General features: G+C 41.6%; 1 protein-coding gene across 1 annotated transcript in view; it reads left to right on the top strand.

Annotated features, from left to right (window-relative positions):
• The window catches only part of LOC116398032 (contactin-associated protein-like 5), an 85,412-nt gene that overhangs the window by 48,548 nt on the left and 21,275 nt on the right, over nt 1-15,589 (top strand). Inside the window, exons 11-15 of the mRNA XM_031874014.1 lie at nt 1,868-1,974; nt 2,751-2,870; nt 6,610-6,810; nt 13,045-13,201; nt 14,352-14,479. Coding sequence (XP_031729874.1) covers nt 1,868-1,974; nt 2,751-2,870; nt 6,610-6,810; nt 13,045-13,201; nt 14,352-14,479 — 713 coding nt within the window. The remainder of the gene's footprint in view (nt 1-1,867; nt 1,975-2,750; nt 2,871-6,609; nt 6,811-13,044; nt 13,202-14,351; nt 14,480-15,589) is intronic.

The raw sequence follows: 15,589 nt of genomic DNA on the forward strand, positions 1-15,589 counted from the left end.
GTCTTCTGCATCCTGCGCTGTAATCTGCTGTGAGGATGTGACACGTGAGGCGGCTGCTCCTCAGCTTTGTGACTGTTAATCGCACCGATGTTGTCTTTCCTTTCACTCTCCGCGGCCGACTCAACGACCCCGGAGTGTGAGAAAATTAACTTTTATCGCAGTTAATCTCCTTTGTGCGTAATTAAACATTGTGACTCAATTTATGGTCAGTGTGCACTTAGGTGTGCTGGCTACTGTAATTCCACGACCTGTAAGGGCGCAGAACACAACAGAAAATAGCATGATGGTAATTAAACCAACGGCTGCAACCTTACCCGCGTTGCGGCGGGCCCCGCTCCGCTGCAGTTAATAGGTGAGAGATGAAAGTGTATGAAATTATAGATGCACGCTCGAAAAGGCTGGCAATTATGTGAAACTGAAGGAGGCTCGAGGAAGGGACGATTAATCAGAAGAGTGCGGTTTGAAATTTCTGTGAAGCACTCATTGTTGTAAAATCCCATTAACAGGCATTCTAGTCTGAAGGTGACAGCGAGGCTCTTATTTTTAGAGAAACGCTGCGATCCGTCAGCTTCTTCAAATGCAAACAAGGGCGCAGTGTGAGACGCCATCGTTTCACAGTCCTTTGGGAATTTTAATGAAACATGAGTAAACAGCAAATTAGTCTTTCGGGTGAGTTCCAAAGCTTGTGCTCATAATTGCAAACAAAAGAATAAAGGGAACGGGGAGAAGAGGTCTTTCTTAACTGGTAAATAAAAGATCAGGTTTGCAAACACCAACAAAGGAAGTCGCTTTATTGGAGCCTCATACAAATCCCTGAGGGGTTTGTATGATCTTTTGTTCTGGCTGTCTAATTGTTGTGCTGCTCCTAATAGCTATATTTGTTGTGAAAGTCTAAAAAATGCTGGAAAATTGGTAAACTTTTAAGGTAAAAATGTATCGGTAGTAAACTGGAGCTCAATAATCTGATTAGTCTACAGACAGGAACGTGTTAAATATCAGAAGCTGTTTGGATGATAAATTCTCTGGTTTCAGCTTTTTAAATGTGCTACTTTGTTTTATGTTGTAATTCATTGCATGTTCAACTGTTGGTTAGTGGATGTAAATGTACTTTACAATTTTGAGGTACTTTTACTTTACTCTCATTTTATGCTACTTAATACTCCATACACCTTTTTTTAAAATGGTGCAATATGGTGCATTCTGCAGGAAAAGGCACCAGTTTATGCATGAAAAGCATAAAATAAAACACTTTGCCTTCATAAAGTACCCTACCAGTGATAAAGGAGTCCTATTTCTCTCCTTACTGAACCAGAAACTTGTACGCATTTAAACTATCCAACTAATAATTCACTTTAGACGGCTCCAGTGAACTGAATTCTTACAATCCTGCGGTATCTTGCTGGTTTAATGTCATGTCCGCAATCTGTAGACGAATCCAACCCGTTACAGCGTCCACACAGGAAGGTAAACAACACTATCTAGATATCAGCTAGCTACCTACACTAGCGGCTCCACGGGCTGGGGTGACGCATGCGAGCACAGCAGGACGCAAGGTCAACAAATGGTATGGTCCATTCTAGGGGTGTCTGAAATTACATAAGATTCTTCCAAGCATGAATATGGGGAATTATTGTAATATTTATGATTACAGGTAAGAAGGATGTATAAATGGGGTATTGTTTTAACTCTTTTGGGGGGCGTCCAGGTCTTAATTAGGAGGGTCCTTAATTTGAAACAAGGTGGAACTCACACATTAATGTAACAATAATTATAATACAGTCATATGATATGTATTATTTTCAAATGAGTCACTAAAGTAGTGAAGATAACCTCCTGATATTATTGTGTAAATCCTTCTTTTCTTCAGATGCCTTCCTAACCTGTGTGAACACGGCGCCCGCTGCTCTCAGACGTGGAGCTCCTTCTCCTGCGACTGTTCAGGAACAGGATATTCCGGAGCTACCTGTCACAACTGTAAGCACTTCTTTGCACTTTCGTTTTATTCGCCTCGTCTCAACCCCCCCCCCCCCCCCGTACATCCTAGGTCTACTGAGCTGTGTCATTTGATTCAGCACACACATCTTTACCTGTCTTGCTCATTGCGCTCTTCGATTTGTGCCACTGAGAGGCGAAGCAGAAACCGGTCTCGCTTCAACCTGACACGACCTTACAAACATCGCCGCTATTCTCACTTTCAAATTCCTGAGAATGATTTTTTTATTTTTTTTGCTATTTCCTTAAAATAGCTTATGACTGACTTCAAATTGACTCTACGTGCAGGAAGTTTCTACTTACGGCTGTGGTATTTTCTGACGCTCTGCAGCAGCGCCTTGATATTTGCTGTGGAGACGGCTGTGTGAGCCTCCCCTGCCCCAGAATCCTGATTTCCTGTTTGTATGCAGACAAACCCGGTTGTCTTTGCATGTCAGAGGGAACATGACAGATAAGAACATCTGCTGGATTTCAAATAGGTTTTCAACTCAACAGTAAAAAAGAAATCAACCCAAAAAACACATAAAATCAACATTTTCCTTGAGCTCTTGAGCTCAAACTTACATCTATAACTTGAGTATTTTTAACAGATTATTAAAAGACGTTGTAGTAACAATTCTAATTTGCATGTGAATAACTTGTGAACAGTTCGTAAATAAAGATAGATGTTGTGTAGTCAGATGACTCAGACAGGAGACAGCTGTTGGAGAGTGGGCTGATTCTTGGAAAAATAACTGTCGCCTTTCTGCTTCTTCCAGCCATCTACGAGTCGTCTTGCGAGGCCTACAAGCTGATTGGCAGCTCCTCTGGCTTCTACTCCATTGATCCAGATGGGAGTGGTCCCCTGGGGCCCACGCAGGTATACTGCAACATGACAGGTAAGATCATTGTAATTCACTTGTTGTCACCTTTACCCTTTTTGAGTTCCTCTTGAGAACTGGCTGAAAGCTCAGGGTAAAGAGTCCACTCACTTAGAGATTGCATTGTAATCGATCCGTACCACCACGGCAATCTGACAGTTTACCATCCAGTAAGAAATCATTACGGCCACTCATGCTGCTCCCTGAGAGTCGAGAACATATCTATTGGGGAGTACATCTCTTTTGTAAATGTCTATTTGCTTCGGTTAAAACTAACCCCATTTGGGCTGGTGTTCTGTAAAAGGTGTGTCAATCAAACCCTGTTGCAGACCCGTGGATGGATTGCTGAACAGGACCGCTGGGTTTAAGGCCTGGGACCCAAAGTGTCAGGGTCTCTCAAAGAGACACGTATGAACCAGAAAGAAATTCAAAAATGACCACAAAGAAACATAACATGACTACAAAGAGACACAAAACAGCTGCAAAGAGACACAAAGAGACCATAATGACTATACAAAGGAGCAAAGCAACCACAGAGACACAAATGACTTCAAAGAGATCAAAACAAGAACAAGGAGACACAAAACAGCTGCAAAAAGAATCACAACGTCTACAATAAGGGGCAAAACAACCACAAAGAGACACAAAATGACAAAAATCAGACCAAAGCAACTACAAAGAGACAAAAATAATTACAATGTCTAAAAAAGGGGGAAAAACAACCACAAAGAGACGGAAAATGATAACAAACAGACCAAAGCAACTACAAAGAGATGCAAAACAGCTGCAAAGAGACACACAACTACTTAGAAAAGTGGCAAAAACAAGCCCAAAGAAAGACAGAAAACAACACAAAGAGTCTCTTGCTGCTGTGTAGGGGAGGCGGTGGGGCTCTTAGCATATCTGTGCCCAGGAGCTCACTGTCTCATAATCTGCTCGTGTTTGGACCAAATAACCGAAGGGTCTGGATCGGCGTCCAAGTGAACTCTGATGCGGTTTGTTTTTTGCTGTTGTTTACATTCCTCCCGAAGCAAATAAAAAAAAAAGCATTGCAGGAACGCACGACTGTTTTTGTTTTTGTCTTGTTTTTAATGTTCAGCTGCATTTTGCTGTGCATCCCCGTGTTGCTAAAAATGTAAAGCAAACTAACTACGATGTGTTTTATTTTATAAGCGAAAGCTTAATTATTAAATCCGTCTGCTGATTGTGAGCTGTTCTGGAAGCGAGCCTGTAATCAATCCGTATAAGCCACACATATATATATTTATGTACATAACCATGGTAACACGTATGCGCTTCAGCTTGTGAGCGAGGGCGGGGGGGTAGGGGAGATTTCCATTAGGTCCATTCAACTGTAAGTGAGGAAATCTGCTCAAGACGCCTCTTTCGTTGTCGTGTCTCTGTCATTATTCATAGCTTGCGGTCCATTTGCCGTCTAATAACACCACTTATGTTTATTATATATTTCTGCATGAGCTCTTTAAGACACCAGAGAAGGTACAGTAAATATACACACCAGGAGCATTAAAGTGCTGCATGGCCTGCTGTCAGTCATCGGAGTTTATTCTGTCTGTAACTAAAAGAGAAAAGCATATAGATGACAGTAGATTACAGTGCGATGATAACTTGTGCTTTTCAGGTTTCACTGAAGTCATCCGAGCGTCACCATTTAACAAGCTAAACTAGGCTAGTGGCCTCTGGAGGCTGCAGGTCTCATGAAAGCGTTGGGTCATTAAAGTCAGAATTATTCCCTGTGGGAGCGCTAATCTGCTCAGTACATTTCATGGTGGTCTGCTATTAAATTATGTGATTTATTTTGTGTAAGACTGACAGTTTTAAATGAGGGGGGGGGGCTGTCGAAGGTGTCCAAGATGGAAAAATATATTTCCCAATAAATTCCACTGCAATCTGCCCCTTAGATTTCCGTGTACATTTGTTGGACCTGATTATGATGCAAAAGCCGGGATTGAAGATTTTCTTATTGTTATTGTTTTTTTGTTATCTTTTAGTGTTTTAGGCTTAATGACTTGTTGTTTTGTGACGTCATCTGGGGACCATGAATATCCACATGCTCAATTTCTTTATTGACTTATGAAATATGTCCTGGTATTTATGTGTTGCTCGAGGAGAAACGGTTCGGCCTCTTTATGTCCCTTAGACTGTCTGACCTTGACTATACTTACTGCAAAGTTTGTCATGAGAGAGATGTTTTCACATTCTTCCAATGAAGAATTCTAATGTGCACTTTCTTAGAATCTGAGATTCAAACGTACGCTAGATCAAATCGTCACAAATGTGCCGTCTAGTACGCAAACGCAGACACATATTCACACGGTCAACCTGAAACCTCCAGCGCAGAGCAGACTTGTCACTACAGAACACTGAAGTTAGCATTAGCATCGTGACAGATCTGACAGTGAACACGGTAGAGTGTGCAGTTTTGGGACGTAAACCAGAACCTGTAGCTTCCTTTCACTATCGACCAAAACATACCACAGTAGGCCTTCATATTATTGTGTGTTTCACAACCGCTAAAATTGTGTCAGCCACTGCCAGTGACAAGCTAACAAGCTAACAAACAACATAAACAATTAAAATATGCTGGCGTGTCTGCTAGTTGCTGATTTGGGTAAACAAAGGACTCCTCGTCTGAATCAAACATGCAGGGCTGAATCTCTCCAATGTTTGACCAGAGGCCCGAAAACTAAAAACGAATTTCTACATTTCACGTGGGGGAAAACCATGTTCAGCAAAAAATAGCCTGGAGGGGGACTTTAAGAGCGAGGAGTCAATAAAATCGTTACAAAACACGCACAAATATCCACACTGAATGTCACGGTAATCAGTTTACAGTCCCATCTGACCTTTAATTATTTTCAGCATGTAATTACTGTAGTGTAATTGGGCAGGCCTGTCGGATTTATGTCTCCGGTCTGAATTTGGAAACCTGGACCTTCCGTTGCATCGCCCCATCAGAGCCGCTGTATTCAGCGTGATCTTTCGATGGTGAGGACACAGTGTGCTCCGCTTCACCTGAACGATCACCGGAGACGTGACATTTGACGGACAGGGAGCCGGACACATCCTGATGTGCGGCTCTCATGACATGTAGGACAAAACGCATTGAGATAAGTTTTGACACTGTGGAGACAGTGTTCATCACGGGGCTGTCACAGCTTCCTCGGCTACACTTTGTCCTTCTTGCAAGGTTAATGTACCGGTGACGTTACAGGGGGGAGAGCCATATCCCCCGCTGTCTGGTTCTGGCATTTTGTGTGCTTCACAAAGCTGAATCGTTCAGCAGCATATATGCCTCTACTTGACCTCAATTAAGGAATCCATAAGAAATGTAAATAGCTCTAAACCTAACAACCTGATGTGAATAATCACAAAGTGGAGAGGGATTTTCTCCGAGGCAGAGTAAACATGGAATCCAGATAATGAAAACCGAGCTGGGATGGTAATGGGATGGATTCCTCGTCTGATTTTATTGTACAAACTCTTGACTCCTTCTCATACTGTATAAGCAGCAAATGCAGATTACTGGCAATGATTTCTTCTACTTGTGGGAGGTTTATATTCAGGATGAAGGTTTTAGGATCATACTGTGTCGCTTGGAAACAAGCGCGTTCAATGTTTTTTTTGGATTTGTGAAATGTCACCACTAACACCGGTGGTTCATGTTAACGCCTCTTTTTTTTTTAGAGTAAAACTTGCGGTTCCAGGCCAACAGATTTCTATTTTTTCTCTCTTCCAGAGGAGAAAGTGTGGACGGTGTTGGAGCACAACAGCACGGCTCCGGTCACGGTGCAGGGCTCCTCTCTTCACAAACCCCACATCATGAGGTTCAACTACGGCGCCGCGGCTGAGCAGCTCCGCGCCGTCGTGACGGGGTCGGAGCAGTGCCAGCAGGAAGTGGTTTACAACTGCAAGAAGTCCCGTCTCTTTAATACTAAAGGTCAGTGTCATTTTCCTCTTGCTTGAGCTGAGATCAAATCAATGTTTTATGCCAATAAATGATTGAATTGTGTGTGGCTGCATTAAATCCCGTCGGGTCTTGTATGATAGGCCGGGTTACCTGGTCTCTTTTACATATACTGTATTTGGTACCAAGCGATAATGTAACAGTAACACACGGACACGGGATTAGATCTGAACATGTGTTTTTTTATTTCACTTAAAACAGCTGAGACCGAGCAGAGAAACCAGGTGGTTGGTCCTAACCTTGACCACATGTTGGCTGTTATACACACTTTTTCTGTTTATCATATCAAAGAAGAAGGAAGAAGGGATTTTGCTGCTTTTGGAGACAGATTTAAATCTGCAGATGCAGCCGGTTTAGTGGGTGTTCAGACTGAAACCAGCCCTGCATTTAAAAATGAAAAAAAAACTGCAAAGGCTTGCGTTGGTGGAAGCGTCTGGTGAGACATGAAATGCGATCCAGGAAGTCTACATGTAGTTTGAGTAACAGATCAATGCGCTCGAAGGCTTATCAGACGCCGAACCACTCCACAGCCATTTATAATACTGTGAGGCAGGATTCTTTCAGTAGAAATAATCGTTTTTATTGAGTTGTGTTCTTGCTAGAGCTGTCAACGATATACATTTGAATATATATGTATTTGAGTTGTTGAAAAGTTATATTTTATTGTGAAAAAAAGCAGCACTATCATGCTGCTTGCCTTGTGGGTTCTTGCATGGGCCTAAGACAATTATTTTTTTGTATTACAAGTTTTCTGAAATTCTATGTTTTGATATGCAAATGAGGCATTCTCTTATAAACATGTGATAATTTGCGTACATTTCCAGAACAGAAATCGAAACATTGGATACAGCCAGGTTCAACATTATTGCTTCATTTTATTGTCATATTAGAGTCGAGGGTTTTTACTGAGGGAATTTGGGATGTGTCGTTTTATCACTCCATAAATCAGAAAATACTGTCAACAATTTAAACAAAATTCAATTTGCCATGTTTTTCAGAATACAATGTCGTATAAATCAGACTCTGAATGATGTATGAACAAACCCCTCAGTAAAAACCTTCAAATGAGGCTTTATCTAATCGTAACTTTTTGTGAATTAAGGAGAAATCTACAGACACAAATAGACAAAGTAGTAATAGATAAACAACTAAATGTGTATTTTGGATGTTTTCTTTCCACTAGTCTGAAAGAAGTCATTAATGGAAGCAAAACAGCCTGAAATCTCTAAAATGACCACTGCATGAAGCAATGTTTCCCTGAAGTGTCTCCCTCTGAGTGAGCCCGGGCCAAAGCTGTCAAAGCTGAATTCGGGGCTAATACCCTTCTCTTTAGTTAGCAGGTGGCAAGCAAGACACAGGAACTTGGCGTAGGTCTTGATGAGTAAATAAACTGTGCACGCACTGCACTGCTGAGCTTTAACGATACTGATAACTTCACAGTCACACGCTCACTAACATTGAGTCACTCCCTGAAAGAGTTTGCTTTAAGAAAATTAGTCTAAAAAAACATCTTGAAAATACATTTAAAAATAAAAATCCCAGATGTTTAGGCCGGGGCTTTCAGTACATTGTCAGAATCCTTCTCTGTCTTTCATCCTATTGGTTTGCCATTTTTCGGCCATAATGTGCAAAAATAGATATTCAAATAGTTTCAACACACGCAATTTTTTCAAAGGAATAAACACATTTTTGGCCAGTTTAGACAGCCTTATCGCTTGCACATATTTGATTGGCCACTGCAGCCAGATGATGATGCATCCCTACGTGTTTATGCCCGAGGCTTCTGCATTGGCACCCCTACTGCGTCGCCCCTTTCGAATAAATAAGGGTGCTGTGTTTTGTTTTTAGGGGGACTCGAGTTGATCTGAACGTGACCTTAGTGAGACAAGTTGTTCTGTACTTTGCAGCATCAGGGGACTGTTTGTTGTTACGTTGTGAATTGCAAGTCAGGCTGCCTGTGCTTTGTCGCATTGGGAGCTGCTGCACCTGCACACCCTGCCTTCTGCTTCACTCTCCTTGTAACATTTTTGCAATAACCAGAGAGGTGGTCTCCAATCTCTTTTTTTGTGTGCATCCATCTTGAACTGCTCCGGCGCCTCCGGTGTCCCCTAAACATCCAAACATTTGCTCTTAAATCATGAAACATTCATGAAGTCCCAGATTCCCCGTTCTCTGGGTTCCATGCGTGCACAAACAAACAAGTCCATTATCACACCAGACATCAAAGAGAGACAGGACGCGGTCTATTTCATAGCTGCCACAACACGTTCAGAAAGAGTCTGAATTTGTTGTTGTTTGTTTTTTGAGCATAGAAGGTCAAATGTCTCTTTTAGCTCTTCACTTTGCAGAGCGGTTAGACACAAACTTACAGGGAAAACAACAACAACAGGAGATGTTCGAAGCTGTCAACCGGATTTATAGATGCATTCATTTGCCAAGAGTTAAGCTGTATAACATCCTTCCTGTCTTTAGTGTTAACTTAAAAGTCATTCAATGTCCTTGTAATGATGTTCATCTGTGGTCTTATTTCCACTGTTTTTCCTTATTCCATACACATGTTGAGTTAAAGGGGATATGTCATGCTCATTTTAAGGTTAATACTTGAATTTGGAGTTTCTACTTGAACATGTTTACATGCTTTTATGTTTCAAAAACACATTATTTCTCTCATAATATCAGTCTGATTACGCCTGTATTCACCATCTGTCTGAAATGCTCCGTTTTAGCGCCTGTCTCTTTAAGAGTCTGCTCTGATTGCCTTGCGAGAAAAATATAGTGGTCTAATGAGCCTGCATGTGACATACAGGAAGGGGGGCCACATCTATAATGGTTTGTTGAACCACATGTCTTCTGATCTAAGCAGCCCACAAAGAGCTGACTCGGTCGCCTTATTTCACAGCTTGTGGGTTAGTAGGAACTACAGATGCCAACATGTATGAGCACAAGCACTGAAAAATTGAGTTTTTTTAATGATATGTTCCCTTTAAGTGTGCTGAGAGGTAACTCTTGCTTGTTGTTTCCACATTCCTACTCATACATGTTTTAAATTTTGAAGTTCATCCACCTGACTGGTCTGGCTGGTTGTGTTCAAATCGTACATTGGCGAGTTTGTCTCGTTAAAGAAAGATCTGTGGTAGAGACAGGCTGCAACATGCAGATGTTGACATGTGTCTTGTATTTTTGTTTTCTTCATCAAAGAAAGCATTTGTACAGTAGCGCGTAGGAACATGCTCTTAGTTGTTTGTTTGATTGATGCAATACCAACAACTAGCTCTTGTTCTGTGTTTAAATGCCACCACCAGAATCTCAATTTACCATTTCAACCGCGGCTTGTCTGTGTATTCCTTTAGCCACATTTGCTCTTTGTGCGCAGCTCTTTTGTATCGTGGGTGAAACAGTCATTGCAGACACTCGTGGCTGCTTGTGGGGGATTTATGCTGGGGAAGCACCAATAAATGTCTATGTATTTATTTGTAAAAACATTTTTAACAAGCTATTAAAGTCAAGCAACTCAAGCCTGATGTTGCCTTGAACGTTAAATAATAATCCCAGTCCCTCGCCGCACAGTGAGGCAGGCAGCTTATTAGTTAAACACTGGCATCGGATCGGTACTCGGTATCGGCTGATACCCAAAGCCAAGGTGTCGGTATCGGAGATGAAAAAAGACAGATCGATTCGTACCTGCTTCAAAGCAGTTGTCAAAATTTTTATTTCCATTATTCTCAGGAAAGGAGGGAGTGAGATGCATTTGCTTTGCTTGCTGTGAACAAGTCCTGACAATATCCATCCAATTTGAGGGAGAGAGTGACGCTCACTCCCCCTTCAGGAAGATATTGATTTTCTTATTCGTGTACCTGTTCGGTGTCTGAGTAGTGTTTTAAAACAAGCAGCAGAATAGGAGGGAAAACGATGCAGTGAGCGCAGGGACGGGCAGATTAAAGACAAGAGAGTATTATTTTGATTTATTATTTTCAACCTTTTGTAATGCAAATGTTGGCTTGCTGGCCAGCGTTGTTCTAGCCCACATTATTTCCTGTCTTCATCTCTCTCACCATTGCATATCGCATCCTTAGCCCATCAGATCCTGTTTGGAGAAGATTTCCACGGAGCGTTATCTCCACACGGAGGGTGAATTAATGAAGATGGGGCGTTCTGTGCTGCATCAGTCGAATATGACATGTGTATCCACACATATAAACCCATGCGGCTGTAATGCATGCTGGGTAGGACAAAAGCATCGTAGCATGTGACACTTGATTATGTATTGTGACATGTAGCTTAATGGGCTTTTCCTCGTCGACCCGCCTCATCTCCAATGCACGTTGTGTGACAGATGATTGAGGCTGGACCACTTAACCTCTCAGTGGAGGCAATGAGTTATGCCTTTAATGTACGGCTTCGCCTCACTGACACACAGACAACGTGTCATAGAACGCCAGCAGAGAATCAAAACAAATACATTCAGACAATGGGGAAGATAACCAATTTGGTTTGATTACCAAAAAACGTTTGTTTATTTAACAGGGACCATACAGATTAACACTGTCACATACAGTCAAGCAATGCAACAGATGTGAAGTCTTTTGAGCATCATGTCTCTGAGGCTTTTAAATGTACAACAGCCAAGTCGAGTTGATAAAACTATGAATGTATTATATCCTTTATATTGCTCCAAAGCAAACAAATAGAGGGAATTAAGTGTGCTTAAAAAACTTGATCTGTTGACTAAAGGCCAAAGTGGTCTAATTATCAAAAAACCTGTCTTTTTTTATCTTAATTCCCTTCATTATTATAACGTGTAGCGGCTGGAGTGCGTGTGCAGCAGAGGAAGGAGGACTCAGATCCATGAAGGTCGAGGCAGACAGGGACAGTCCAATGATTTAGTGTGAATAGCTTACAGGTGACAGGCAACAAAAACTCCACACGGCAGCGATGATGAACCGACAAAGGAAGTACAAGACTGGTTTAAGTAGCGAGTTGAATGATGAGGGGCCTGAGAAACAGGTGAGCAGGTGAATTAGCAGGTCGGGTGACTGCAGGGCCCATGAGGGAAGTTACTACTGTATGTGAGAAGTGGACCACGCTGGGTTCAATGATTCAATAGGATCATTTATCATCTTTTGATGCAATGACCTCTTGATTGAATCAGATATCGAGATATTGTGATACACAATTAAGTCGTCTAAACTAAAATTTCTCAGAAAAACTGATTTTTACATTTTCATTTCTCAAGTGTTTGATTCAGACAAGAATATACAAAACCATGTGGTTCCTTCATATAGTTTTTTGTGAATTACCAGAAAACACGAAATATTGTGATATACTGTATATCGTAAACAAGATATGAAATGACCTATATATGGATCAAAGATAATGGCCATATCGCCCAGGCCCTTGGACATCATCATAATCCATTTGTTTGTGGACGGATGCGTTGAAGCCTTGATCTCACCATCTTGTTTTTTTGGAACCAGAAGTGACACAAGAGGGTGGAGCTAAATACAACCGAACGCTGAGTCATCTGAGACATTTTTAAGCGACCGAAACATTACAATAAACTTAAATGAACTGAAAACACACTGTGAAAGTTTCAAGACGAATACACTGACTGTCCATCAAGAAGAAGACGTGAAACTAGAGATTGAGACCATAAACTCATGTTTACAATGTTTACTGAGGTAATAAATCAAGAGAGAAGTAGAGTCATTTTCTCATAGACTTCTATACAACCAGAGGAGTCGCCCCCTGGTGGACACTAGAGAGAATGCAGCTTTAACACATGAAGCTTTGACTCCGTGTTTCAGACCCGCAGGTTGTTTGAACACGTAGGCGTATAATAGAGTTCATGAATCGGGTGAAAGAGTCTGAGGCCATTTGGAGGACTGGTAGTCAACAGCAACAGTCTCTGAGGAGGATGTGGCTGAAGACGAGGGACAATAATATCTCATATTATTGAAGCCTCTCTGCACGGCTGCCTCTGATTTCTGCCGCATGCTTATCTAGACATTTTTAATTAGTTTGATGTCATTTTGTATCTTTTTTTTTTTCCAGTGCCACTTCCATGTTTTAACATTTTGAGATAAAGCCATGGAAGCGAAACAATGCAATCCTCCAAATATAACCCATGACCGTGACCTACTCGAGCTCCAGTCAGTGACCACAGCAGGCCGCTGCCGCGGTCTCTGACTGTCCGCTGTTTTGTTCCAGACGGCAGTCCGCTAACCTGGTGGCTGGACCGGGAGGGAGAGAAGCGGAGCTACTGGGGAGGCTTCCTGCCCGGAGTTCAGCAGTGCTCCTGCAGCCTGGAGGAGAACTGCGTGGACATGAACTACTTCTGCAACTGTGATGCTGACACTGACGCATGGTATACAAAGCACACACATTTCTAGTCCAGGGGGAGTGTTTTCTTTCCTTTTCTTGCTAAATATATTTAGTTTAAAGAGGTGCTTTGTATTATTTTTTCAACCCAATTTATTTTATGATGTTTTTGGATCCATATTGCTGCAGCAATGTGTATATTGTAGCTGCAGTATTTATTTATTTATTAATTAATCAATCTTAAAAGTGGGCACATGGAGTTTTTGGGTATAGAACACTGATAGCAGAATATGGATACACTTAAGTAAAGTACAAGTACCTCGACTTTGTACTTAAAGTGTAATACTTAGGTAGATCTACTTAGTTACATTCCACCACTGCCACAAACTACATCCTCGCCAGTGATCCTACAGATGACCCGACACTTCTCTAAACCAACATTACGTTACGTAAATGACGTTACAGCCTTCATGAAGGGAGGAGTTATTGATTTATAGCACAACTGTTTCATTAGACCACATTAGTGTTCCTAATAAATTGACGACTAAGTGTTCCATAGGAGATCTAAATATAAGATTCCAAATATGAATCAAAAAAACTAATTAATATCAGTGATATTAATCAATCTGTGGTTTATTCATGAACTACTGTACAACCCTCCACATAAAAGCTACTTATGATTAATTAATCAATTCATCTATTAAGCATTAAACAAATCAATTCAGAGAGAATATTTCTAAATCACTGAACCCTCTCACAGAGACAGAGCACCAGGAATCTGTACAGTGTTTTCCTGCAGTTCATTCACAGAGATTCACTCACAATTCCTCCAACAATTGAATCTCCAGAATGATTAATTGCTGCTCGTACATACAATCACGGTCAATCTAATAAGACTTTTTAAGCACTGAAGGCTGCATTATGGTTTTGTTGTGTTGGATGCTCTGAATGTCTTTGTTTACCGTACGTTAATCCACTGCAAAGCCGTCTCTCGATTCAGCTCAGTTTGCATATTTCCAGAGGCAGTTGTCTGCATTGTGATAGATTGCTCCCTTTTTTAATGTGTTTACTCTGCGTTCTGTGCTAATGCAGAAGAATGGAAGCCTTTATCTGGACCTCCCATAAAGGCATCTACCCCGAGGGCACTGTGTTGCCATTTATTTATTTCTCTTTTTTTGTGTGTGTGTGTGCCACAGGGCTAATGACACGGGAATCCTCTCCTATAAAGACCACCTGCCAGTGAGCCAGATAGTGATCGGAGACACCAACAGGACGGGCTCTCAGGCCGTCTACCACGTCGGCCCTCTGCGGTGTTATGGAGACAGTAGGTGATCACCTCAGTGTTGGAGCTGCTGTGCCGGATTTGGTTGCAGATGGAGGCCTTGATTCCCAGGCTTAGGGTTGACCAAGCTCAGATGATGTCCTTATGCCTCACGTGTTTATCCACGGATAGACAGTTCAAGTTAATCTGTTCCGTTACAAGTCGGACAACTGGCTGTGTTGACTGTAACCTCATAAAATCGGATTCTCAAACTCCTGTTTTGCAGCCAAGCAGGGGGGGTGCCAAAATGTGGGGCAACACGGCAGGGGGGGGGGGGGGGAGGCAGAGCTGGACAGCAGCACTGGAACATGAAAGAGGTTGTAGATATTTATTACTTCATGTCCCACAGTGAGCTGTGGACAAAGGGCAGGGAATTTTTAGAAGCTCATCTGCAGTCAAATGAAGTCCAGACCTCCCGTGGTGTTATTTTATATACAACGCTTCCAAAAGCAATCAAATATGTCTTTAATTCTCCACGAGAGATCTAGAATATTTCCAGAATATGTTCTTATTTCCTGCACAATCACTACACATTATAATGAATATGCAAATGAATGATATGAAAAATAATTGTATGTCAAACTAGGGCTGCACAATTATTCCAATATTAACTGCAATCCCGATTTCAGCTTCACACAATTAGATGAACATGATCGACTGATATTGACCTTTAAAATGCGTTTTAACGGTCGATATCGATCCAGATGTCATGCCACTGCCTGCACTCCCTACAGCGATACACCGTGTTACACCAGAGTAGAACAGTTTTATACTGTATATTATGTTGTGAGAGCAAACGGGCAGTGCTTTTTATTTAAATGTGAAAGCGCAATAAACATATTTTACCCCTAAAATCAATTAATGATCGTGATAAATAATTGGATCTCAATATTCATCAAAATAATCGGGATTGTCATTTTGGCCGTAATTGTACAGCCCTCTGTCAAACTCTGCTAACAGAAGCATTTCGTTTCTAGACAATTTTAGGTTACTACCTTGAAATTGTCCTTTCTTGCTTTAAAGGCGCTACATTTGATATTCAGAGCTTATGTATAGCTCTGTTAGTGCTCACAGCGCTAACATAGCTCACAGCGCTAACAGAGCTCACAGCGC

Source organism: Anarrhichthys ocellatus, unplaced genomic scaffold, assembly GCF_004355925.1.
Source record: "Anarrhichthys ocellatus isolate YVR2014 unplaced genomic scaffold, GSC_Weel_1.0 scaffold77, whole genome shotgun sequence".
In the NCBI taxonomy this organism is placed as follows: domain Eukaryota; kingdom Metazoa; phylum Chordata; class Actinopteri; order Perciformes; family Anarhichadidae; genus Anarrhichthys; species Anarrhichthys ocellatus.